Genomic DNA, 26,560 nt, shown 5'->3' on the forward strand with positions numbered 1-26,560 from the left:
GTCTCAAGGAAAACAAGCAGAAATAAATGGGACTATGTCAAACTGAAAAGCTTTTTGCACAGCAGAAGAAACTATCATCAAAATTAAAAGGCCACTTACTGAATGGGAGAAGATATTTGCAAATAATATATCTGATAAAGGGTTAATAATACAAAATATATAAGGAACTCATAAAACTCAACATTAAAAAAAAAAAAAAGAAAACCCACAAACAATCCAATTAAACAACCAGAGGATCTGAAAAGACATTTTTCCAGAGAAGACATTTAGCTGGCCAAAAGGCACATGAAAAGGTGCTCCACATCACTACTCATCAGGGAAATGCAAATCAGAACTACACTGAGATATCACCTCACACCTGTCGGATGGTATCATCAGAAAGGCTGCAAATAACAAGTGATGGCAAGGATATAGTGAAAAGGTAAGCCTCTAGACTGTTGATGAGAATGTAAGTTGATTTAGTCACTATGGAAAACAGTATGGAGGTTCCTCAAAAAATAGAAGTACTGTATGATCCAGCAGTTCCAACTCTGGTATTTAGCCAAAGAAAACAAAAACACTAATTAAAAAAAATACATGCACCCTGTGTTCATTGCAGCATTTATAATAGCCAAGATATGGGAGCAATCCAAGTGTGCCTATCGATAGGTAAATGGGTAAAGAAGACCCATTTATATTTATATGAAGTGAAAGTCGCCCAGTCATGTCCGACTCTTTGCACCCCATGGACTATATAGTCCATGGAATTCTCCAGGCCAGAATACTGGAGTGGGTAGCCTTTCCCTTTTCCAGGGGACGCTCCCAACTGGGAATTGAACCCAGGTCTCCAGCATTGCAGGAGGATTCTTTACAAGCTGAGCCACAAGGGAAGCCCAATATATTTATATATATGTTTGTGTGTGTGTGTGTGTGTGTGTGTGTGTGTGTGTGTATATATATAAAATATGGAATATTACTCAGCCATAAAAAGAATGAAATCTTGCCATTTTCAACAACATGAGGGTATTAAACTTTGTGAAATGTCAGCAAGGAAAGACAAATACTGTATGATTTCACTTATATGTGAAATTTTAAAAACAAAACCAACAGAAACAGAGTAATTGATACAGAGAACAAAACAAGTGGTTACTAGAGGAAGGGGTGGGGAGAGAAAAGAAATAGGTGAGGGAGATTTAAGAGGGACAAGCTTCCAGTTGCAAAATAAATGAATCATGGGTATGAAACATACAGTGTGAGAAGTATAGTCAATAACTGTAGTACCTTTGTATGTTGACACTTTGTAACTAGATTTATTGTGGTGATAATTTTGAATTATACCGAAATACCAAATCACTACATTATGTAACATAAGAACTAGCATGGTGTTATAGGTCAGTTATACTTGATAATAAATAAACAAACAAACATACAAACAAATGGAAAAAGATCAGATCTATGGTTATGAGAGGTGGGGAATATGGGAAGGGGGAAATTGAATAAAGCAGTCATAAACTACTATGACTTTCAGTTATAAGTTAAATAACTACTAGGGATATGATGCACAACATGATAAATATAATTAACATTGGTGATGGTGGGCGTTGAGTTGCTAAGTCATGTGTGACTCTTGTGATGTCATGGTCTGTAGCCCTCCAGGTTCCTCTGTCTATGGAGTTTTCCAGGCAAGAGTTCTGGAGTGGGTTGCCATTTCCTTCTCCAATAATTAACGTTCCTGTACGTTATATGTGAAGGTTAAGAGAGCAAATCCTAAGAGTTCTCATCACACACAATTTTTTTTCAGTTTCTTTAATTTTGTATCTGTATGAGATAATAGATGTTCATTAAACATATTGTGATAATCATTGTCATGATGTATGTAAGTCATGTCGTTATACCATATATCTTATGTTTATACAGTGCTGTATGTCAATCTCAATAAAATAAAGAACTGTTGAGGATAAGGTTGGAACAGCTTGTTGTCAGCAAACAAACCAGTACAATCCTTTTGGGTGGTAATTTAGCAAAATTTATAAAATATTGATAAGATTATGAGATGTGTGTTTTTAAATTGTTTAGTTGAGTTTATTGTCTTTAAAAAAATTGTATTGGAAAATAATTGCTTTACAGTACTGTGCTGGTTTCTGCCACACACCAGTAAGAGTTAGCCACAGGTATACATACGTCCCCTCCTCCTCGCACCTCTCTCCCGTCCCCATCCCACCCCTATAGGCTGTCACAGAGCACGGGGCCGAGCTCCCTGTGTCACAGCAAAGTCCCACTGGCTGCTTTCCATACGCTGGTGTGTGTGTGTTTCCATGCTGCTGTCTTCGTCCGTCCTCCTCTCTTCTTCCCCGACCATGTTCACAGATCTGTTCTCTATGTCTGCATCTCCATTGCTGCCCTGCAAATAGGTTTATCAGTACCATCTTTCTAGAGTCCATGAGATGTGCATTTTTTGAGCCAGCAATTCCTTTTCTAGGAATTGATCCTCCAGAAATATATCCAGGAACATAAGCATCTTGTAATAGTCTTGTAACTGTAAAGAATTTGTAATGTCTGTCTGTCAACAGGGCTTTGCCTCCAGTTGCAGAACACTTTTCAGCCATTTAAAAAGAATGAGGATATTTGGAATATGCTAGAAAACAAAAAGCAAGGTATAAACCATTTTTCCATTTAGTATTTTAATATGCCAGACATTGTGCTAGATACCAAGAATACAATAGTTAAAGCAGGTGAGATCTATTTATTAAATATTTGAAAATGAATGTTTAACACACAAACTAATTAATTGTGGAAAGGTAAAATTAAATTTTTAGTGGAAATTTCCTGGTGGTCCAGTGCTTAGAACTCCGTGCTTTCACTCCTGAGGACGTGAGTTCCATCCCTGGCTGGGGAACTAAGATCCCACAAACCACATGGAATGGCAAAAAAAAAAAAAAAAAAATGTTAGCTATGACTATTTCGAGAGTTAAGATTATGGGGGACTTTTTAGCTTTATACATAATTAGGGGATTTCCCTGGAGGTTCAGTGGTTAAGACTTTGCCTTCCAATGCAGGGGGCACAGGTGTGATCCCTGATCAAACTAAGATCCCCTGTGTTTTGGTGTGCAGCCAGTTTTTTTTTTTTACTACATAATTAAATACTTATATTTTAAAAGAATGAGTAGATATTATTTACAGAATCAGCCAAAACGGAATCTAAGCACTTCTGTGATTTTTTTTGTTGTCCTTATTAGAAAGTATACATGGGGACTTTCCTGTCAGTCCAGTGGATTAAGACTCCACGCTTCCAATGCAGGGACGTGGGTTCGATCTCTGGTCAGGGAATTAAGATCCCCATGCCTTATGGCATGGCCAAAAAGATTTTTTAAAAATCAAATAAATAAAATTGAAAAAAATGTATTATCAAAAAAAGAAAGTATATGATATTTTATGTATCACAAAATATATGATACAAGGCCTTTCACACTCTGATCCCAACTACTGTCCTGCCTCCCACCATTCCCTATCCTCTCTTCCCAGGCATTCTCAAACACGTCCCCAACACCTCTGCTTACTATGTACCAGGGACTCTCAAACCTCTACATCTTTTTTCTTGTTTTTAGCTCCAACCAGAAAACATGGTGTTCTTCCTTCAAAGTCCTGCTCAAGTGTCCCTCTTTGTGAAGTGTTTCCTGATTAGACTCAGGAAAACAAGTGACTTTTTCCACTGTGATTTCTTAACATTCATGTATATATATATATATATTTTTTTTTTAATCCAGGAATAATGTACATACAGAAAAATGCACAAATCTTAGAAGTGTACAATCAGATGAGTCTTGAACCTGTGTCCGCCTATCTAACCACCACCCCAGTGAAACTGTGGAGTGTTTACTGTTCCCCAAGTAGTTCCCTCCCTCCCTTCCTAGAGGCAGTGGCTTCCACTGAAGCAATGGCTGTTTCCAGCCTCTGTCACCATACATTAGTTTTACTTTTGAACTTCATATAAATGGAATAACACAGAGTGTACTCTTTTGTATCTGACTTCTTTCCTCAAGGTAATTTCCTGAGTTTCATGCTTTGGGGCATATCAGTAAGTTGTGACTTTTTGCTGAAGGGTATTCCATCTTAGGGATATACAGTTTGTTTAGTCCTTTTGTTGATAAGACATGTAGCATCTTTTGATACAACTCTTTATTATGGTTAATGGTTTCCATCTGTCTCCTCAAATAAGATTGTGATGTCAATTATCATTGAATACAGGTACTGTATCTAAACCATGGTTGAATCACCATCACTTAATCTGTGTTAAAGCAGACAGTGGTTCCTCATTAAATCTTTGCTATTGAATAAGGAAATATGAGAAAGAGTCAGCTGGAAGTTACTTTGAATGATAGAAGAGAGATAAAGGGAAATACTGTTTCCTTTTAACACTTTTGACAAACCTGTAGGTTTCTCCACACCAAGCAATTCTCTAGTTCTTGGTGGACACCAACTGTGTTCTACAATTTATTAACAACTCAGTTCTGACATTAACTGTCTGAAGATATTGCAGATGCCAAAGCCTGCGGGCTCAATCCCACAAGCCTGCCCCTACTTTAGACATCAATTGCAAGTCCCAGGTTGTCACCTGTATCTCTGTCTATAAATTGCAAGTTCCCATGACTTCTCAGCTCTGATATTTTGCTAGAACAGCTCGCAAAACTCAGGTAAACATTTACTTACATTTGCCAGTTTGTCATAAAGAATATTACGAGGGATACAGATGAACAGCCAGATAAAGAAGTCCGTAGGTCAAGGTATGGAGAAAAGACGCAGAGCTTCCATGTCCTCTGTGGGTGCACCCCTATCCTAGCACCGCCCTTGGCAGCACTCTGAACTTCATTGTTTCGAGTTTTTATGGAGGTCCCACTATGCAGGTAAGATTGATTAAATCATCCCCATTCGTGACTGAGCTCAGTTCCCAACCACTCTCCCCTTCCTAGGGGTTAGGGTTGGGGTTGAAAGTTGCAGCCCTCCAGTCACATGGTTATTTCCTCTGGCAACCAGCCCCCATCCTCCAAGTTTCATCACCTAATTTAAAAAAAAAATTATTATTTAATTTTGACTGCGCTGGGTCTTCATTGCTGCACTTGGGCTTGTTCTAGTTGCAGCAAGCAGAGGCTACTCTCTCATTGTGGGGCTCAAGTTGCTCATTGCGGTGGCTTCTTTTGTTGCAAGCACAGTCTTTCGGTCCATGGACTTCAGTGTTCGTTGTGCACAGACTCAGACTCAGTTGTAGCACATGGGTTTAGTTACCCCACAGCATGTAGACTGTTTCCAGATCAGGGATCGGACCCATGACCCCTGCCTTAACAGGCAGATTCTTAACCACTGGACCACAAGGCAAGTCCTTCATCACCTCTGTAGCATCAGCTGAGGTATGGCTTAAAGGGGCTTCTTATAAATAACAATTAGGGTCTCTGTGCCAGGAACTGAAGACAAAGACCACGTACTTATTTCTTATCGTATCACATAAGATTAAGCCAGATTTTACCCAGTGGCTCAGAGGGAGTGATGAGCTCCTGACCACATTTGTTCTACATGAAAAGGATGTAGCATAGTCAGGAAAACTTTTCAAATGGGTATGTGTTGCATGGTTGGGAAGCAGTGAAATTAAGATGCATGAGACCTGTCGTTGGATGTCTAGGTAGCTTGGGACACTAAGCTACCTAGTTTCAGCAGATGAACTAGCTGGTTATGTTACATGCCTCACCAGAAGAGTCTTTGCTTGTTTCAGAGAAGCTGGTCAACTCTGCCACCGTTGGCACAGAGTTGCTATAGAGGTCTCAGTGTGCCCTTGAACTCGTAGGCCCTGTGTCTGTTGTCTTCATTGCAGGTAATTATAAGTTAATATTTGAAATGAGTGAACTCAAGCAGAAAGAATGACTTTGACTTACAATGTGGAGAGGTCAAAGTGGCCATGTGAGTAGAGATCACGCTCTCTCCTGGCCTCCCGCCAGCAGGACGAGTCCCAGAGATGTGCTCCAGGCCTGGCCAGGCATCTCCTTCTTGATGCACCAGGGGGATAAGCTCCGAATGGAAATGCCAGGTTGGGGCAGGATGTTATTTGGCTCTATGGGGTTTTTCTTCTTCTTCCTTTTTATGGCTTTATTGAGGTATAATCTATGTAAGATAAATTGCACTAGTCTAAGTATAAAATTTGAGCAGTCTTGACATATGTAGAGAAACCATCACCACCATCAGGATAGCAGACATCTTCATCATCTCAACAGTTTTTCATATCCCTTATAATCCCTTCATCTCCTACCTCATCCCCAACCAACCACTGATCTGGGGTTCCTGTCACTATAGTTTGCATTTTTTAGAATTTTATACAAATGAAATTTATATATGTGTGTGTTTCTGTGTTTCTGTGTGTGTGTGTGTGTATTTATTCCTTATCTCCAGTTCAGCTTTAGGAAAGGAGAAAGTTCAGTGAATGTGTCCTTGGGAAATTTGGTTCACTGAATTAGAGGTGAGGGGAACATCCCCGGAGTTAAGCTGACTCCTTTGTCTGCCAGCAGTAGTGGTCAAACGTCATCACACTTTTTCTGGGCAGATGCTGGAGTTTAATGTTCCAAAGCAAATTGGAGGCAAGGGGTTGTGGTTGACTTTCCAGAAATTGTTGTCACAAAGGCCTTTAGTGTCTTTATCGTGTGGGGTTTTATGAGGTTGTGGCATGATTGTGATAAGCACGGTAGATTCTGTTACATGAAGGTGTTTCCGTGTCACTAGAGCTGTGGAGGGTGGACCTTGCACTGTCATTGAAGATCCTCCACCTCGGGAGTTTTGTGGGCATGACTCAGCCCAGAGCGCCAGCCCTTATTTCGTTTTCCTTATAAGATCGGGGCAGGGCTTTCTCTTTCCCTGGGTTGTTGGATAAGGGCGTGAAGATGCACTGACCCAGTCAAAAGTGTACCGCCAGGAACCATTACTGAGACCCTGGTTGACTGCAGTCTCGATGCTATGCTGCCATGCAATAATTTTTTTATGGTGAATAATTCTGTACCACAAAGCACTCTGACCCTTGTTTCTGTCCAGTCATTCTATAGTGAAAGGGCATGGGTAGGGTGTGGAGACTCTCCTCCATGGTGTTGTCCCGGCCTCACACCTTCCCCTATACCTGCGACTGTTGAATCTGAGCCAGAGGACTGTGTCCAGTGTGGACGTGCATGGGGACACCACAGTGACCCCACTGCCCAGGTGGCACTTCTGCTGCCTGGCAGGCGGCCCTGGAGGTATTGTTTTCTCTTATAAGTGGATCTCAAGCTTCTCCCCACGCCTTGAAGGAAGGTGACTCCTTCTCACTTGAGGGATGGGGCACAGCTAACAAGTCAAGAGACATGGGTTTCAGGCATCCGCCCTCTTGGAAGAGAGGAGACACCTTGTCACATGAGGGAATGTTAGGACTCCGAGGAAATGGGGAGAGAGGTCCTGCACCTGGCCAGGGTCCTTCAGCGAGGTCCCCGAAGTTAACCAGATGCCCTTGTGCCCATGGCCCAACCTTCCTCAAAGGCAAGGACACCCTAGGCATGGCCAGGGCAGGGAGGGCTGGGGACCCCCAGAAGCAGAAGAGGTGCAAAGAGGAGGAGAGCCATGCCTAATGTGTGCTGGCCTGCTTGCCACAGCCTGATTTCCTGCATGTCCTCTTTTCTCCTGTCCTCCCAGTCCACTTCCCTGGATTTCCCCATCCTCTGTCTCCTGTCCCCCATCTTTACCTTCCAGGGCTTTCTTCCAGGTTTATTTTATGTGACAGTCATCTAGGCCTAACCCTTCCAAAGCGTCTGTCAGAGGCGGCCAGGGTTCCATATCTGCACCGTGGCTGAACGGCCACTGGCCGGGTGTGGCTGCTGAGTGCTTGGAACATGGCTATTGAAACTGAGAAACTCCATTTAGTTTAATAAATTTAAATTTAAGAGCTGATAATTGATTCAGTTATTTGGAAAATTTTATGTTGGAGCAACTTGAGTAATATGTATATACTTTTTTTTTTTTGAGTTTTTTTAATGTGGACCATTTTTAAGATCTTTGTTGAATTTTGTTTCCATATTGCTTCTGTTTCATGTTTTTGGTATTTTGGCCACGAGGCATGTGGGATCTTAGTTCCTAGACCAGGGATTGAACCCGCACTCCCTGTGTTGAAAGGCAAAGTCTCAACCACTGAACCACCAGGGAAGTCCCTAAACACACTTTTTCAACTGTAAACTTTTATGAAATCTAAATATAGATCAGAAATTTTCAGTGACAATTTAGCATTTGAATGGAGATGAGCTGTAAGTATAAAATACCAAATTTCAAAGACTTTAGGGAAAAATGAAAATTACTCACATCAAAATACATGTTGAAATGATAGTATTTTGAATCCACTGGTTTACATAAAATATATTATGAAAGTGTCACTGGTTTTTGTGGGAAGTTGTTTTTTTTTTTTTGGTGTGGCTACTAGAACTTTAAAATCTCACATATCACACTATATTTTATTGTATTTCTGTAGGACTCTGGGCCCTAGATTGTCCATTTAGCTGAATTTAGATGAAGAGGTAATGGGCAAGCTGAAGGAGAACTGAATCTCCTCGCCATCCATGGTTCTCATGAACACACCTCTTTGAGCATCAGCCCAGATGCACCTTGCGTTCCCTGAACGGAGAGAAAGGCAGTGGAGAGAAGGGAGATAATTTCTGTTGCTCGTTTCTCGCTCCAGGAAGTGCTTCCTCCAACCTCCCCCATCCCTACCCCCATCCCAGTGGGATGGGAGCAAGTCTAAGGAATGGGTGTGCCTGGCTCCCCTCTGACCTCATCCCTGCAAATGGCTGTGACACCAGGAAGAATGCCAAAGGGGAGGAACCAAAGAATCCTTGTGTTCCAACTGAAGAGACCATCAGGGCCTGGAGAGGTTAGTAATGTTTCTGTTCCAAAGCTGGACTCACTGCTTTATCTCCTGCTGGAGCAGAGTTATCCCTGAACAGTTTACCTGGCTCGGTCCTAGGGCAACTGAAGTGAAAATCCAAAGTTTTTTTAATAACTCAAACAGGGATGGTGCCCACTTGTAACCTTTATAGAACTGCTTCCTTTAGCAAACCAGAATGTGAAATCTGGATTTAGATAAAAGATTATATGGAGGGGGACAGCAAAAAGAGTCCAAAATAAGGTAACAGTCAGGCAACCAAGAGATGCTACCAATCTGCTCCCTGTATTCAGGTCACTTTGGTTAGAAATGACTCCTCTTTTTTATTTTTTATTTTTTCAGTACTTTTAAAAATGCATCTGTTTGGCTGTGCCGGGTCTTAGTTGTGGCACACAGGATCTTCCATCTTCATTGCGGCACGTGGGATCTTTAGTGGTGGCATGTGAACTCTTAGTTGCAGCATGTGGGATCTAGATCCCTGACCAGGCATCGAACCCAGGCCCCCTGCATCAGGAGTGTGGAATCTTAGCCACTGGACCAGCAGGGAAGTCCCATGGCTCCTTCTTTTATATTCATCTGTTCAAATATGACTTATTTTTCAAGGCTCAGCTCAGATACCACCTTCTCCCTAAGCCAGTCAGTCCCTGATTACTCTAGACATACAAGATCCTCTAAGTGTGCCTGTGTGGCCAGGGCTGCACACATTGGAGGCCTGCATCCTTGGTAAAATGCTTATGGCATCCGTGTGTTTTCCTTTGGAGCTGGGTTCTATGACCTGGCTGCAAATGACATCATTATTCATTCTGACTTGTTCCCTATCACCATAGACAGGGAACCCCAAAGTACTATTGCTTTGCCAATAGTAATACTTTTAGCCTCACTTCCAAAAACTAGTCTGGTCTGAAAAAAACATTTTATTTACAGTTTCTCATATTTGTATGTCTTCATTACAGTCATTCTTACAATAAATACAGAAGTCCTAAACGGACCATCATCACAGCCAGTGGTCCACAGGGACAGAAGGTGGTGCCCATCCCTGGGGTTTTCCAAGGGCCAGTAGGAGGCCTTCAGGGAGCTGAGTGAAGGGGAGGAGACTTTAAGGTGGAACCAATACTGGGATCAATAGTCAATGCAGCAGGACCCTAGGATGTCTGTTAAGGAAACAGGTACAGGTTTTTACTGTTATCATCATCATTTGACACTAACGAAACAGAGCAAAGGAGCTGAAGATCTCCCACTGCAGAGAGGCAGAGAAGCCAGAGCCTTGCCTGCGTCTCTGCCCCAGCCGGGGCCTGGCTTTTTCACTTCCACCCATGCTGGGCACAGCGCCGGGCCCTCCCAGGGTGAGTGGGAGGCAGAGTATCATCAGCACCGCTGCGCCACTCTCCTGTAGAGGCAGCTGGCGTCAGGGAGGGAATGAGAACCTGAGGGAAGGTTTCCCCATTGCAGGGCTGGGTCCTCCGGAGTCCCACGTGGATTAGCAAGGAGGGCAACAGTGTTGATTCTTGGCGCCCTCTCCCTGGCTTTGTTTTATCTGAGCCAAGAGGTCCCAGAGCCTGGGCTGTGCCGAGCAGGGAGAAGCAGGAGACGTGTGGCTGTTTTCACCACCCCCGTAACTCTCCGTTTTTATCAACAGCCACTGTGCTGGGTACAATGACTTCTCTGTTCTCTCACAGAATGTGTCAAAAAAAAAGCTGTAGAAAGCTGTTTGAAATACAGCCCCACAGCTCTGGAGTGGTTTATGTCGGCTTCTTGATCGGCGGTTATGGGCTGAGGCCAAGAAAGCATCATCTAATTCCCATTGCTCAGTCCTGAGCGTTGTCCCTGCTGTCATTTGATCAGCACCAGGCCGGCATGCTAATGGCAAGGCAGGATGCCCTGCCAGCCTCCAGGGTAGTCAGGCGTCTCATGTAGACAACAAATGTCTGAGTCTCCATCGAGTCCCCTGTAACTCTGCCTAGCATCACTACTACAAGTTATGATAGCAGACAAGGGAGATTTCTCAGAGTCAGAGGGAGGAGAGGGAAAAAGACATGCTAAAGAAACCTGTCACCTAGACTGGGAACTGCAAACTACCATTGCTTTGCTAATAGTAATGCTTTTAACCTCACTTCCAAAACCTCACTTTAGACACGCTAAAGAGAACACCCCATGCTGTCACAGTGAGAGTGAAAACCATAAGGTTGTCTGTGAACTGCAAGGCTCCAGCAGGAGAGTTTGGTGGGGGTCTCCTTCTCAGTCATGAACAGACTGATATCCACAGGGCTCTTAGGTCAATGGGAGGAGAATGAAGGAGTTAAGTGGTCTCAGAAACTGTCTTCGTCACTTGGCAGGGAAGACCATGAAGGATCTTTGTTAACATTCCATTATTTCTGGTCCGTGAATACCATGATGCCAGCCCCTGCACAAGTAACTTCCCGTTTTCATAGTTTGAAAATATATTGTAATTCAGCCATGACTTGACATCCTTCAAGTCAGAGAAGTAGGTAGGTCCCAATTCAAGGTTGACAGTAGGCTCACCGCAAAGGCAGCAGAAATGAAATTTGGGCAAAAGAGACAAAGATCTTCAACCATTTTGCTTCTGTCCGTTTCCTCTACATACAAAAGCAGCTGAGGTCATCTCAGAAGTCACGTCTCCTCTAGGAGAGAGAAGGCAGTAACACATTTTCAAGGAACAGCCTAATTATTTATAAAATCTGTAGACTACAAAACAGAATGACGCCCCTGACAGGAGGTTGCGTTGGGCTTAATATTCTGCCTTCCTCACGCTTCACAGCTTGACATGCAACTTCTGATTCCAATATGATTTCTTTTCTTCTTTTTAAAATATTTATTTTTTGATTTATTTGGCTGTGTCAGGTCCTAGTTGTAGCACGTGGGATCTTCATCGCATCATGCAGGATCTTTCCTTGTGTGGCAAGAAGACTCAGTAGTTGCAGCATGAAGGCTTTGCTGGCCCGAGGCATGTGGGATCCTAGTTCCCTGAGCAGGGCTCGAACCCGTGTCTCCTGCATTTCATGGAGGACCCTAACCACTGAACCACCAAGGAAAGCCCTCCAATCTGATTTCAAAGTGAGACTTTTTCAGATCTTATGTGTCTTCTCTCTCACTAAGGTCTGTTTAGTTAGTGCATCTGATCTGAAGGACAGGACTTGGAAAGTGGCTTACTGTACTACAAAGAATATTTCTTGTTTTCTTTCTGTCTCTGACACCTTGACCCTTCCTGTTCCCCGGCCACCACCGCCCCCCTCCCCCCAACCCTCAATTGTAAGGTCAGACTAAAGGTTTTGTCATAGCAGAAGGAAATTGAACAAGCCCTTCTCCGAGGAAAGAAATGGAGCCTCAAAAACAAAGCTTCAGCAGAGACCGCACGTTCTCATCTGTAAGCGTGGACAAGAAGCAGATTCCCAGACACTTGAAACCACACTCACGTGAACCCCTGGATGAAAGTGTTTTCCAGCCAGTAACAGCCCCAGCAGGCGATACAGTTTGTGCCCCAAGAATCCAAACCGCTGAAAGGCCACACACATGAAGCAGACAGCTTAGAGTTCCCGCCTCCTTGGCGAGTTCTTCCCATCCACTCTCCCACTGGGGGTAGTGGCATGACAGCAGAATGGTAGGGTCCCCCCAAGGGTCTAAGGTGTTGTGGGCTGAACTCCAGAAAACCCTCAGGTATGTCACGTGTCCAGGGAGCCACAGCAGTTTTCGTCCAAATCCAAGTCCTCCCTTGGACGTGCCTGGGCCTGCCAGGGCCTCAGGCATGGGCCTCGGTCTCCTGCTTGATGGCTGGTTTGTAGATGACTCCTTTGTTGGCGCCTTTTTTGCTACTGGAGCCACAAGAACATACGAATTTTGTTAGTCAGAGGAAAGAGAGGCAAGAACAGCCTGACTCAGCTATGGAATGAGGCAAGTCAAACCCTTCTCTTGGAAACCTTTCTCAAGTTCCACTGGTCTTGGGAGGAAATGCCCCCCAATAACCACTAACCAAAATGGAAACTGTTCATTTTTCAGCTGTTCTCTTTCAACACCTGATGATACTAGACCTGCATTTTGATGAAGGTCTCATTACCATGCTGCTTCAGATCTCTGATTCCCATAGGGTTTCTGGCAACCTTTTATGTTTTTTCATACCAGGAAAAATAAGTTAGGTTATTTTAGGCAATAAGAACATGAGCAAAGGGCATTAATGTGAATGAGAAATCAAAATTTTCCTCAATTTTCTTTTTGGGTTTAGAGAAGAAAAACCAGATGAAAAGATCTTACAAAGAAGCAGCCTTGGTGCTTGTGTTTAGGCACATGGGACCACCCCTCCAAAGTCAAGAAGCTTGTCCAGGGTCTTAGCAGTGGGAGCCAAGCTGGCAGACACAGCTCCAGCCCTGAGCACCGTGATCTGCCAGCATCAGCCTCCAGCCCTGAGCACCGTGATCTGCCAGCATCAGCCTCTCACGCCAAGGCCTCCATCAGTGGTGTTTTGGAGATGGCACTCCAAGGATAAGCTGGTACAGGTGGCACAGCTCCTCATTATGCACCCTACCTTCCCAGACAGATCAATTCTCATGGACACAGAGCCACCCACTCCCATTTCAAACCCAAACCAGCTCACCTCTTTCTCCTCCTTAAAAGCCAAATGGATACCGCCAGGACAACACAGATGCCGAGACCACAAGCCAGGGCCACGGAAAGGACGATGCCTGGGGAGGGGTAATGCACACACGTTACAAGCCTCCCTTCCCTTCATCTCGTCCCCATGTGTGCCGTCAGGTGACAGCTGCAGGGTCATCCACAGAAAGGTGTAACTTCCCCGCCTCTGTTTTCAAGTTCTGGTCTCTGGCTGAGCAGGACTGGCTGGAGTACTCACAGGGGCCATTTGCAAATTGTAGTGATTATCCAGCAGGGGTTCTCAAACTTGTACCAGCATCATCTGAAGAGCTTGTTTCAAATGTATACTCTTTTTGAGCCCAAGCTTCAGAGTCTGATTCAGTCTGGAATTTGGCCCAGGAATCTGCGTTTTTACCGAACACCTCTAGCTTATGCTGATGTATTGATATGTGGTCCATGAACCACACTTTGAGAAACCCTGGGCTACATAATAAGAAGTTCCTCTATTTTGCCTTGCTGGATTCAAGGCCCATTGAGATGCCTCTTCATCAGCTTTGACCTCAAGTTCTATTGCACAGTCCTAAGCAGTCCCAAACAGCCAGGGCCCATTGCCAAGGTCAACTGGCTGGTCACCCAACCTCCATATATTGACTTTGGCCTAGTCTTTAGGCACTGCTTTCCCACCCTGGCCAACAGAAGGTCTTGGATAGGCTCTTTGAATGTACACATGCTATAAAGTGATTAGGTCTTTCATTATAGGAGCATTTGATTGGGAGCTCATCTTTGAATCAGAGAGCGACTTGAGGGTAAGACACACAGTGAGGAGGGGGCCAGGAGTCAGAGTGACAGCACAGAGAAGCAGAGAGGATGAGCTGGAAGTCTCAGAGGCCCAGATCACACCGAGAATCACAGCGATCACCCAGCTGCAGCATGCACGGCCGGCCGGCCACATACCCGGACTCAGTCCTGTGCAGGGAGGGTCTGGCACTTCGGAGGGGAGAGGAAAAGATTGGAAGTTAACCGAGGCAAACCATGGCAGATTTGACCGGTGTGTTGACTGACGCACTCCCTTTGGTTGGTTGGAGGTACGGGGCTAATGCAGCCCTTCTGGGGATGCTCCCTCTTGGCTCAGGTGAAGGGAATTGCCCACCCAGGGAACTCACACCATGAACCCTCCCCCCATGCTCCTTTATCATCGCAGTCTCTGTACTCGGGTAAGACTTCAGCTTTTCATCCAATGTGGCCAGCTTGAAAGGTGAGGAAGGGTAAGAATCAGAGTCTATCTGGGTAGGCTCTTATCTGCTTCCCTGGCACCCCCCTCTCGTCCTCAGCAAAGAACTTTCTAGGTGCTGGCTTGGCTCGGGCTGGCAGAGCTTGGTTAGAACCTGTTACCAGACTTCCACATCCATCCCCATCCAGTGTTATTGTGGTTTTGTTCTGTTTTCACTTTGGTTCCACTGGACAAACTGGAGAAATCCATCCATCATGCCAGCCTCCCTTCCCTGGTACGTGGAACCAGAGGACTGTGTCCACTTCCATGAGTTATTGTTGGGGATGAATGGGGTGAGTTAGAGGTCTTCAGTGGGGCTGAAATAGTGCCCAGCGATCTAAGGAGAAAGCTTATAGTCAGCCTGCTAAGGACCTCCCAGGGAGGGCCATGGGTGAATCCGTTCTTGCAGGTAATACAGAGGAGCCTGGTCACGAAGCCCCTGGGTTACCCCAGCTGCTTGCAGGCTCTCAGAACTACTCCTCCTCCCAGTCATACCCTCCATCTACAGAAAGTCTGCTTACACAGACCTGCTTATCCACTGGTTTTCTGATCTCAGTAGAAACTTCTAGCTTATGTGTGTGTGTGGTGTGGGGGGTGGGTATTCCAGTTCACACTGGAAGCTGGAGTTGTGCAGATGGTAGCCACCTAGCCAGACACTCCAGAGAGCCTGTGCCCACAGAGCCTACTGAGGTGACAGAGACTCAACCAAGTATGAGATGCCAGCAAAGGGCCAGGGTCCACCTCCCCCTGGGGCACTTGATACCCCGAGGAACCAGACCTAAGACTGGAGAGTGAGGTTTTTTTTACTCACCCCTTCTCCTGCCATCTGGCCCCTTCAAGTCTTGCTGATTCTCCTGAAGCTATCAGCCCCATCTTCTTTCCCTACTCTCTTCTTTGCCTACTATCTTCTTCCACAATCTCATACTGAGTCTGTAGCCTCATTGGTCCAAGCCTGGGCTCTAGGAGCCCTTGGTCTGGCTTCCTGGGTGGCCCCAGGCTGTTGTAAGGATGACTGGAGCAGGTATGGTTAGGAGCCATCCACAAAGAACAGGGTGGCCTGTTCTCTTGGCTCTTGCCAGCCACCACTGGCAGCCCACAGCCTCTTGGGTGGCAAAGAACGTGGCTCCCCCGGCCTGATTCCCTGCCCTGAACACAAGGACCAGTCTGTGGCTTGGGGAGACCCTCAGGACATGAGTCTCCGCCTGGGGAGGGCGTCAAGTGTTTGTACAGCATATGCTCTGTTCTCTACATGGCCTGTGGCCTCTGCACACTCTAATTTGGTGTTTTGTTTTGTTTAAGGTACCTAAAGGTAACCAAGGCCTCCGGGATCTTAAAAACAACCACCACTGAAAAGAACCCCAACTGGTCGTGGTTTTGTTTTTTTCCCCAATCCTTTCTGATGAAATGCACTTTTGTTCTTTGTTCCTAAAGCTCCAGATGCTTGTAGTACCAAACTAGTTCTTGGCATGTAAGATGGTCACTAGTAAGCCTGACCACTTGGTTAAGCTGTCCAAACTGGATGTTTCTAAAATTGTCGCTTTCACAGTCACCTCGAAGATCCTGAGAGCCAGGCAGGTCCCTAGACAGCTGACAGCCCATCTCCGGGGCTGGAGGAGTTGCCCCCCAGGCCATAGTCTTAGGGAGCAGAGCAAAGGCTCCAGAAGCAAGGCTCCAGGCTTGAGGCTTTTCTCAAGAGCACATGACCCAGCTGGGTGGCTGTTCTGGAAGGAGAGTCTGATTTTCCTGCGTCACTGAGCAGTGTCCTTGGCTGTTTTAGGCCCTATAAACAATAGCTTAGTTTAATTCAGGGCTCTAACATGGGTTCCTTGCTTCTGGATGACGACTGGTTAGGGCCTAAGTTGCCTCTCCTCGGAAACAGTGAAACAAGACCAAGCAGGTGGAAGATGAGGAAATCCCCAGATTATGGGATAGAGACTTCACAGCTAAGTGTTTGAGGCAGCAAAAACAAAGCAGTTTGACTGAGCAAGTGAAGCATATAAGCCACTTGGGAAGAGAAACGGTGGCGAGGGCAGCACCCGGTGGGAATTCTGCCTGCCAGGAAGCCCAGGACAGGACGGTGATGTTGGATGCTCTCCCCTGCAGGTGAGACGGCACCAAGCCTCAGGGAGCCAGGCTCCTCTGTGGAACTGGGTGCAGCATAAGGGTTAGGTCCCAGTGGAGGCAGAAGTCAGAGCATCTGATAACTGCAGGGCAAGCATGCATGCATGCCAAGTTGCTTCAGTTGTGTCTAATTCTTTGCAACCCTGTAGACTGTAGCCCGCCACAAGGGGAAGTCACAAAAGGCACCAAGAGAACTGATCAGGGGACTGGAGAACTAGCACCCAGTGACAGAAGCCAAAACCTGCATCCCTGCAGAGCCCCTGGAATGGTGCCAAGAATGGGCATCAAAGATGCTGCAGGGAGGGGCAGAGATTCATTTGCAGATTGATTAAACAAAGAAATGGTTTTTGAACGCAAATGAGACAGGGAGTTCCCACAGAAGAACAGACAGGAAGAACAAGACAGGCTGGTTGATGGCAGTGGGCCACGAGAGCCACAGGATGAGAATGCAGTAAAGGGGCTCCTGAGCTGGTAGAAAGGTTGCACGCGGTACAGACATGGGAGAGTCGCCTGCTCTCCAGACAAGGCTCTGGTATGAGTCAGGGCAAGCAGAGGTGGGGCCGTACTGCACACAGAAGGAATCACACAGATATGGAAGAACCCCAGTGCCACGTGCCTCACTGGGGAAGGTTCAGACCCCCAAGATTGACGTGCTGCTCGCCACAGGGTACAACTACCTGTTCTGGCTGGCTCAGGAGCTGCGTCTTCCACTGGTATCTTGCTGGACCGGGAGAGGCTGGTTAACTGCATGTGAGGTCTTCTGGAGCCTCAAGTGCACACACAGAAAAGTCCAGCAGGAGGAACAAACACCTCCTGTATACAGCTCAAAGTTCCTAGAACAAGTCTAGCAATTTCTAGGTGTATTTGCAATTCTGCTTATTCAAACAGAATTTTGAATAAAAAGGAATACAATCCTTTTCCAAGTATTAAAGTATGGGCTGTTGTGGTAGGTGACATGTTCTATAGTGATTACATATGTACACATTACATATGTCTTTAGCAGGCTCCAGTCTTAAAAAAGAGGCAGGAGCATTTGGTTTTAGCAGGGATTTGAGAGTTTAAATATATAAAATTCAGTTTCAGCTGGTAAAATCCTTATTATCATGCTTAATATAAGTCATAGACACAAGCAACTGAAATGTTGGTCCTCTCTTTGGAGGATGTTTTGTTAAGAAAAGTAAAAGAAGATGCCCTGTATAACCACAGAGCATAACATCTTAAAAGGCTATATTTTACTGGAGTTTTTTCTTAACACAATGGAACCTATTAAATAACTTCTACACATAAGTCTGCCCAAAAGAGACCACCAGATTACACGAGGGAACTGGCTTTCTATGACCCATGTTAGGGTCTGAAGGCTTTGCCTTCCAGATTGCAGGAATGCCGGCCCAGAAGAGAGAGCCATGTTGCTCTGAGGGGCCTAAACCCTGGCACAATGGCCACGGGTTATGACGCAGCACCAGGCGCTTTGTGCTCTCTGCCCCCTGTGGTGGGTCAGGCTGTCTGGGCCACAGGATTGACTAGTGCTGGGACCTCTCATCCCCGTCAGGTCAGAGGAGGACAGAAGGCCAGAAAGCATCTGTCAGCAACTCCCCCCAGGCCTCTGACACTTGACAGCTACATTCTGATCTTTACGTGTTCCTCAACAAGCAGATTGATTTCAATGCTGTTGGCAAATTGACAGCAAAGCAAAATAAGACTTCCTAAAACTAAAACTTGACAGCCAATCAGGCTTCTGTTCAGATGGTTCTTCGGAGAAGATACTGGTGGGGGAGGGGAAGGGAGCTGAGTCGGCTCTATCCTTTCAAACTTGCCATGAGCACCAGGCACAGAAAGCGTGCAAGACGCCCATCGTCCCTGCTCTAGGGGCTTCTAGTCTATGGATAATATAGATTTTTTTTTTTTTGTACATGATAATAGATCATTACTCTGTGTTATGCTAAGAACTGTGACAGAGGTATTGAGAGCTATAACTGTGTTCTGGCCACGCAGGAGCAGGAGACTGTAGGTCACCCTCAGGGGAGTGGGGAAGGATGGCAGGATATGATTGGAGTTGGGTCCTGACAGAATTTTCCAGGTGGGAGAGGTGCAGGGCATCCCAGACTGAGGGCCCCGTGTGTGAAAACGTCTGTAGCGTGCACGCGCGAAGCACCAGCTGTGTTGCAGAAAACCCCCCAGGGCAGGATGGGGGAGGCAGGGGAGACACCCTGGAAGGCTCAGCTGGTGCTGGACCATGAATGGTGGTCCCAGGTTTCTGCCTGACCCCTTTTCCTCCTGTCTGGTCCAGAGGCTTGTTGGCAGTGAAGAGAACATCGCTGGCAAGGTGTTCTCTTCTCCACCGTGGAAGAGAAACATGGGGCTAATGTGGGGCATACTCAGTATCGCATGGCGTGATGAACTGCATTAGGTGTGACTAGGACTCCGTTTCTCAGCACATTTGATGATTATTCCTGACTATTCAGATGCTGTATGTGTGGAGGGGGATTCGTAGGTAGGAACTCTTCTGGTCTTTCATTTGGTTACTGGGAAGAATTGATAGTTTTTCATCTAATAGAGTTTATTTATAAATAAGAACTTTTAGAGACAAAAGGTCGATAACCACAAAGCATACATTCTGGTCTCAAAAAATTAGATAATTAGCCATCTTAGCTTTGTAAGATTTTTTTTTTCACTCTCTCTCTTTAAAACATTTTGTGAAACTACCCAGGTCCCTGAGGATAAAGCAGATTCTAACCATGCTACTCCACAGTGTGGTTGAGCGTGAAAGCCCTACCCCTCGACCGGCCGGCTGTATTGTCTAAGGGTCACCTCAGTTGGCTCTGGGCTGCGAGGTATGGGACATGCACTAGCTCAGCTCAAACCCACTAAAGACATGATTATAGAAACTTTTTGGCTCCCTCTTGCCCTTTGAGTTTCCCTTGCCCTGACATGTTGAGAACAGAGCCTGATAACATCAGTATTTGGGTTTAATCGATCTGGCTTTACTACCCTATGGGCCCAGGGTTGATGTCTTCAGCTGAGAAGTTTCTCAGAACTAAGACTTGGGCCCCTGGGCTGTATAACTCTGCCTCTGCCATCTTTCTCCTCCCTCACATCAGGCATCTGACTCCTGTGAGATCTGGATGCTCTCAGGATGGGTTTTCTCCAAGACCCCACCTTGAGGACTTGAGTCTTGTTGCCCCGCCTCAGCTCAAGACTTCATTTGTGCCACTTGGAAGAGGCAATTTTTTTTAAGAGCTGAAAAAAAATGCCCTGGCACAACTTTCGCTTCTCTCCAAAAAAGTGGGCATTTTAACCAAAGACAGGAAGAAACAACATACATGAGAGAAAAAAATACAGAAAGAAGGGACGGAGCAGGATAATGAGGGGATTCAGGCTGCTGCCTCAGAGGCATCTGGACCCCTGCTGGAGAGATTTGTTTGCTTCCTTGAAGGTGAATAGTTCTATCTTATCTATATCTCTTAGCCTTGGACCTACCCAATTACACTCAAATTTTAAAGCAAGATGGGAAACAGGGTTAGAATAGAATGAAGACCAGGGCATGTGATATAAAACCCTAGAATTCTGTGATCTGAGTGGGGAAAAGTCTTGGGCCTGGGAAAGTCATTGTACAAATGCCTGGGGCAGTGGTTCTCAATCAGGGGCAACTTTGCCCCTCCTCCCCAGAGACACTTGACAATGTCTAGAGACATTTTGGCTGTCCCAGGTGGACATGCTGCTGGTATCTAATGGGTAGAGGTCAAGGACGCTGCGCAACATCCTACAGCGCATAGGACAGCCGCCACAACAAGATTATCCAGCTCCAAAAGTCAGTATTGACATACCAAGACCAAGAAACCCTACCCGAGGGCTGTCAGAGACTCTGTACCTCTTAAGGACAGAAACCAAGTTCTGTGTTCCTTTTCAAGCATGGTTAAGGAAAAAGTAGGGCCCAGTTAAGTGATTCAGTCCCAGTTGTTCCAGTTTGGTTAAACCCTAGATCCCCCCTCTCAAAGTTCATGGACTTTGTTTATTAAAGGATTTTCTTCACATTACTTTTCTCCTGGCAGAAAACTCCAGAGTTTTCATTGTCCAATCGCATAGTGCCTGTTAACTTTCAGAGAAGACCCTGAATTAAACCAGCCCCTAATTATAGACATGTCCCAGTGAAAGAGCGTGCAGACAATTTGAGTCCAAATTACTCAAGGTTCCTGCTGACAGACAAGCTCACCCCATCAACCCGAAGGGCACGTTACAGTCTTTGAGCTGCTCCACATTGGTGTGAGGAGGCTCTTGTGAATGGCATGTGCCCCTGGGAGGATGAGGTTTGGTTCTTCATTCTTTGGGGCTGACTCGGCCTTGCTTCTTGGGGAAACAACCCCATTAGCTGCCCGAGTCTTTGGGACTTGAGAGGGAGGGGAGAATTCTAGCCAAGTTTCTATAATCAGCCTCCAAATGAACAGGTTTGCCTTGGACAGCCATGGATTCTCACTCCAAGGAGCGAGCCCAGCCCTGCTTCTGGGAACAATAGCTCCAGGTGAGCTCTGCAGGACAGCTGGTGGCAAAGCTGCATTTGGGCTGTGATCTCCAGTGTCCTAAGCTGGAGCCTGTCTGCTTCAAGGCCCCTCAAGCTCCCCCAGCCTGCCTGGGAAGGTCTACTGAAGCGCTCTGCCACCAGCCTGATTGCACTTCCCCCTCTACAGGCGCCAGCTTAGACCTGAGCCGGTCTAAGAAGATGGCTAATTATCCCCATGTTCATTGTACACGTGGGGGTTACTTTCGGATGTCAAGTTCCTGCACGGTTTCTTCTGATCCTCTGTAACTGCCCTCACACACTGTCCCTGCAACGTAAAGTCAGGATGGGCAGTTGTTAGTATCCACTTAGAACATGTTAGCATGGAAAGGATGTTAGCTCACAACTTTATAGCTGAGGGAACCAAGGCCAAAGAAGGGACATTATTTTCCCACATCATACAGCCAGGAGGAAACAAGGTATGACCTTGAACCTGAGTCTCCTAACTGGGAGGTGGGGGTGGGGAGGATGTTCCTGTCACCCTGTCCTCTGTGACTTGTAGAGACTTAGTGCAAAAGAACAGAACTGACTGTTATCCTTGAATCACAAGCAAAATTCTACCTGTTCTATGTTGGCAGAGTCCCTTGTCTCTAGGAAGAGTTTTATTTTATTTAAGAATTGAAGTATTTCCGTGTAACCGTTGACTACTACCCACTTCATTTAGAATAGGAAAAGAGACTGTTATAAAGTGGAACTTCAATGGAACGACCCCTCTCCTGACCACTCAAGAGTCCCAAGTTGGGGGTAGCTCAAGAGTCTACAGTGAGAAAGTGAACTTGGAGATTTGAAGAGTGTGGGCCTCTTGCCCCCTTCCTGGGGCCCCCAGCCATCTTCATGTAGATACAAGATGTTAAATGTCCATCTGGGGAGTTATGGTTACAGATTTAGAGGGAAGAACTGAGCTTCTGCAGCTCAGGAAGAAACCAAACTATTATGTCTCATTCAGTATAGATTCTTGGTGCCTGTGCAAGCTTCAGGGAGATGAGACAAAAGGCGGTTCTGAAGATGCTTTCTTGTCTAACAGGCCCTGCGACATTAGACCATGAGCTGCTTGTGCTCAGACATGGGTTATGTCCATTTTCTGAAAGGAAAACTCTGGACCTTGGTGGTGCTAGTGCCCCGAATCACCTGGCAAGGCTAAAGATGGGCCTTGATGCCAAGAATGCCTGTAAGAAGTTCAGTGTTTGATCTCAGAAAAGGGTCCTACTCGCATATCTCTCTCTCCTCCATCTGTGGGAGACACCTAGACTTAATGAGGATTCTGCTCCATGTGCCTGGAGTCCCTGGCTTGTGCTTCTCTTCAAAGGCTCAAGAGAGTCAAGGTCAGTGAAGGGAGACCTCAGTAAACCCACACTCAGTAGCTCCTCACATACCTGGCTCCTTTGGCAGCCAGAGTGCTCTTAACCCACCTCCTAAGGGCATGAGTGACAATGCCCAAGGCCAGGGCACCTGACTTCATACGGAACAGACATCGTGGCACCACACTGCCCACACGCCACACCTCCTTACCTTGTTGGAAGGAGACATACACCAGCCTCTCGTCAAACTTCTGGACCCGCCGAAAGTTGTTGACCATCTCTCTGGGGGATGGGTCATCCATGTGCGTGCAGTACAGATCTGTCTCCAACTTCATCAGCTGTAGGGAAAAAGCAGAAGCACCCCCTGAAGGCAGAGGGATGCCCCCTTGCCTGACCTCTGAGGCCTGGCGGGAGACCCCTGAGAAGGTGGTGGGAGAGCTGAAAGCTGCCCCTCCCCTGCGGGTGTCTGAGTGCTGGCCCGCGTGTCTTCCCACTTCCCGGGGCCACTGGGAGGGTGTGTACTGTCAGCTCCTGATTGCACGTGCAATCTGCCCTGCAGGGAGCGAAACCTGGGGTGTCAAGGGGCTCCCCCACCTCCCAAAGAGACTGCATTCCTCTCCTGAGCCTCATTCAGAGCCCAGTCTAATTAGAGGGGCCTGATGGTCCCATCAAAAGGAACAGAAAAAGGCAGGCAAGAACCTCACAGGTCATCCACTAGTTTCATGGTATTTTCATGCACACACATAGATTACATAACTGTTTCCAAGGCAGTTTCTGGGTTAGAACATTACTGCCTCCCCAATCATTTCATCTCTTGATTCATCATGTCTTCATTCCTGTTTGCCTATTTGCTGTCATTCATCGAGGTTACTCAGGTACCCCACAAAAAGGGAGGAGCAGCAATGAGAGCTGCGCTGGACTCATGGGTGGGGCCGTGAGCCAGCAGGCAGATCTGCCTCCTGGGCAACGATGCTTCCTCCTGACGAATTTGAGCTGTGGAGCAGACACGAGCAGTGACTTGGAACTCAGCTCCACCTTGGGCCTTTGCTGGTGACCCCAAAGTCTCCTTGACTCTCTAACCCTCACTTTCATCACCTAAGAAATGAGAGGGTTAGAGATGATTGCTATGGATTCCATTCCCCAGTTTTGCACTAGCCTAAGCTTCTTGAGGGTTTCCCAGGTGGCACCAGTGGTAAAGAACCCGCCTGCCAATGAAGGAGACATAAGCAATGTGGGTTTGATCCCTGTGTCAGGGAGATCCCCTGGAGGAGGAAATGGCAACCCACTCCAGTATTCTTGTCTGGCGAATCCCGTGGACAGAGGAGCCTGGTTGGGCTACAGTCCATGGGGTCACAGAGAGTCAGACGTGACTCACCAGGCACACGCTTGCGTGAGCTTCTTGAAGGCAGAGACCCTCACTTCCTTATCGCTGCACTCCCCACCCCCTGGGTTTGTTAAATCGTCTAGCCTGATCCTGTCTATTCTACCCCAGGTAAGGAGCCATGCGCTTTCCTGCCTGGGAGGTGAAACTCTCCACTGGGGGACAGGTTAGGAAACACAGCCTAACAACTCATATTTAAAGAACTGCAGAGATAGATTCATTCTCCCCACTTGACTTGACAGCTCCACTTTTGAAGTCCAGCCTGTGATTTCCAAAGCACTTTCAGGCGCCTGTGGTATCTGGAGAGGTTTTGAATAGCTACCAATGAAACTCTGAGTGAGGTAGTCAGGCCGTCGATTATGATACAGGCGGTGCAGGGTCCGAGGTACCACGTGGTCTATGACAAGGAAGAGCACAACAGTTACCTGCTCCTGGGAAATTTGCACAGGGTTCCGGAACACCGTCCAGAGCACAGTGGGGTAGCAGGGAGGTGTAGTCAGGGATCCCCTGTAGCGGTAGTACTCTTCAGGTCTCTCTGGCAGCAGCTCTTCTATGCTGAAACCCGGAATGAACGCTTCTTGGCCTGGAGAGACATGTTGGGGTATGAGGTCACCTTCCTCCCCAAGGCAGAAGTACAGCTGAGCCTATAACAGCCTAGGAACGTGAACTAGCCCCATTCTGAGCCACCTGGTTCCAGGACCTGGTCACAGACAGTACCTGTCCCCTGCCTGCATTCTTTTTCAGGTCACCCAAGAGCAAATATGCTGTTCTCCAGCAGAGGGTGAGTAAGCAATAAGGTTAGTAAACAATCCTCACCTTTGTACTTTACATCTTTAAGGTGATCGAAGATCTTGTCATATGCTGGATTGGAGGAGCCCACCTGCCACAGAGATGGGGCAAGTTGAACAGAGACAGAATTCAGTAGGCTGAGCCTGGCTTGACAGTTGTGAATGGAAGAGCTCTCCTGGGGGTGTATGATCACCACTGCTGAGATCCTCCCTGAAGGATACACTTTACCAGGACAGCCATGATGCTTCACTAGGCCATTAGGGGGTTGGTGTGATGGTCCTGCCCTCTTACATCTCCGGACATCCTGTTCCCAGCTCAAGACACTAAGGGTTGATTATCCCAGGGCAAGGGTTATAGCTTGTGCTCCTGATTCTCTGTCTGTGACCTTGAAGGCCACAAATCACATTTTCTCTAATCAGGACTTAAGGGAGCTTGAGTGAATGCCAGCCAAGTCAGGCAAGTAAGCATGTGGAGAAACGACATATGTGCTGTCTCACTGGGGGAAACAATGCAAGCAAATCAGGAGGTAGTCCCATTTTCTGGGATTCAGAAAAGAACTTATTCTAGGGCCCAGATAAAAGATGGAGCTTGGATACTGGGAACTGTATCAGGGGTTCAGGCATCTGGATGCGGCAGCAGTGAATGAGTCCCCTACCCCCACAGGTCTGTGTAGCCAGGCAATTCCATTTTGTACAGGAGGGCTGGGGATTAGGACTGAATTTTCCAGTATCACCTACGACATGCCCCTTTCTGCTGTCCAGCCACAGAAAGTGCTGCCTCTAGGCCAAGAGAGAAAACCCTATGGGAGAATACCCCCTGCTCTAGAGTCAAGACACAGCCGAAATGGGGCAGGTGTGCGTGGAACCAAATGCTGAGTCTGACATCCTCCTGATTTCACATCTCACATAAAGTCCTTCTCAACATCTCTTACCTCTATGAGAACAGCTACGACCGCAAGGCCTTCTGGCTTGTCCTTGGCGACGCTGTCATTGGGGTACCGGTCCGAGTTGTAATAGACAATATGCAGCTGCAGTGGGAGAGATGAGATGAGCTGCTGTCCATCAGGGAGAGTGACTCGTGGGAACCTTTCACTTTTACAGGAGACTGGGATCCAATAGGAGGGACCTCCACCTCCAGCTAGATCAGGCCTCTCAGACCCTCACCTCATGGCCACTCCAGCTTTCTCTTTTCTCTCCATTCTCTAGACTACACACTCCACCAGGGCAGTCTGTCCATCCTGTTCACTCATTGTATGCCAGTGTCTAATTTAGTGCCTGAAACATACTAGGTGCACAACAGATACTGAATAAATGAACAAATGGGCTTTTATACCAGCCGCCTGGTATACTTGAAAACACCTGGATACTTTGGAGCACTTCTCCCTTGTCATTTTTCCTACTTTTTCTGGAACCTGGGGCAAAATGGTCCCACGTGATTCGCCCGACCTCAGCCTGGCCACTCTGTACTTGGAACTGAAGGCTGAGACAGTAAACCTCCAACTGTAAGTTCATTGTATCTGTAGCTAGAGCAGGACATGCGTTGACCTCTCAGGTGGAGACAGTCACAACATGGCTTTTATAAAGGTTTTATCAGTCATATTTGAAGAGACCAAGCAACAGAAATGTTACTCCATGAGTGTCGA

General features: G+C 46.6%; 2 protein-coding genes across 5 annotated transcripts in view; one reads left to right on the top strand and one right to left on the bottom strand.

Annotated features, from left to right (window-relative positions):
• APH1B (aph-1 homolog B, gamma-secretase subunit) overlaps positions 1–17,815 on the top strand; it is a 63,115-nt gene extending 45,300 nt beyond the window's left edge. For both annotated transcript variants that reach the window (XM_045162084.1, XM_044925086.2), the window contains one exon: positions 16,077–17,815. In XM_045162084.1, coding sequence (XP_045018019.1) covers positions 16,077–16,084 — 8 coding nt within the window. In that variant the 3' untranslated portion in view covers positions 16,085–17,815. The remainder of the gene's footprint in view (positions 1–16,076) is intronic.
• CA12 (carbonic anhydrase 12) overlaps positions 12,599–26,560 on the bottom strand; it is a 60,356-nt gene continuing 46,394 nt past the window's right edge. The window contains exons 5-11 of one of the 3 annotated variants that reach the window (XM_006079941.4): positions 25,850–25,945; positions 24,946–25,009; positions 24,555–24,712; positions 22,960–23,086; positions 14,462–14,494; positions 13,512–13,599; positions 12,599–12,735 (exon numbers count right to left, since the gene is read on the bottom strand). In XM_006079941.4, the coding sequence (XP_006080003.1) occupies positions 12,663–12,735; positions 13,512–13,599; positions 14,462–14,494; positions 22,960–23,086; positions 24,555–24,712; positions 24,946–25,009; positions 25,850–25,945 (639 nt within the window). In that variant the 3' untranslated portion in view covers positions 12,599–12,662. Of the gene's footprint in view, positions 12,736–13,511; positions 13,600–14,461; positions 14,495–21,590; positions 21,719–22,959; positions 23,087–24,554; positions 24,713–24,945; positions 25,010–25,849; positions 25,946–26,560 lie in introns of those variants that run through there. The other 2 variants (XM_006079943.4, XM_025295731.3) reach the window with 2 other exon arrangements.

This window comes from Bubalus bubalis, chromosome 11 (genome assembly GCF_019923935.1).
Source record: "Bubalus bubalis isolate 160015118507 breed Murrah chromosome 11, NDDB_SH_1, whole genome shotgun sequence".
Taxonomy (NCBI): Eukaryota; Metazoa; Chordata; class Mammalia; order Artiodactyla; family Bovidae; genus Bubalus; species Bubalus bubalis.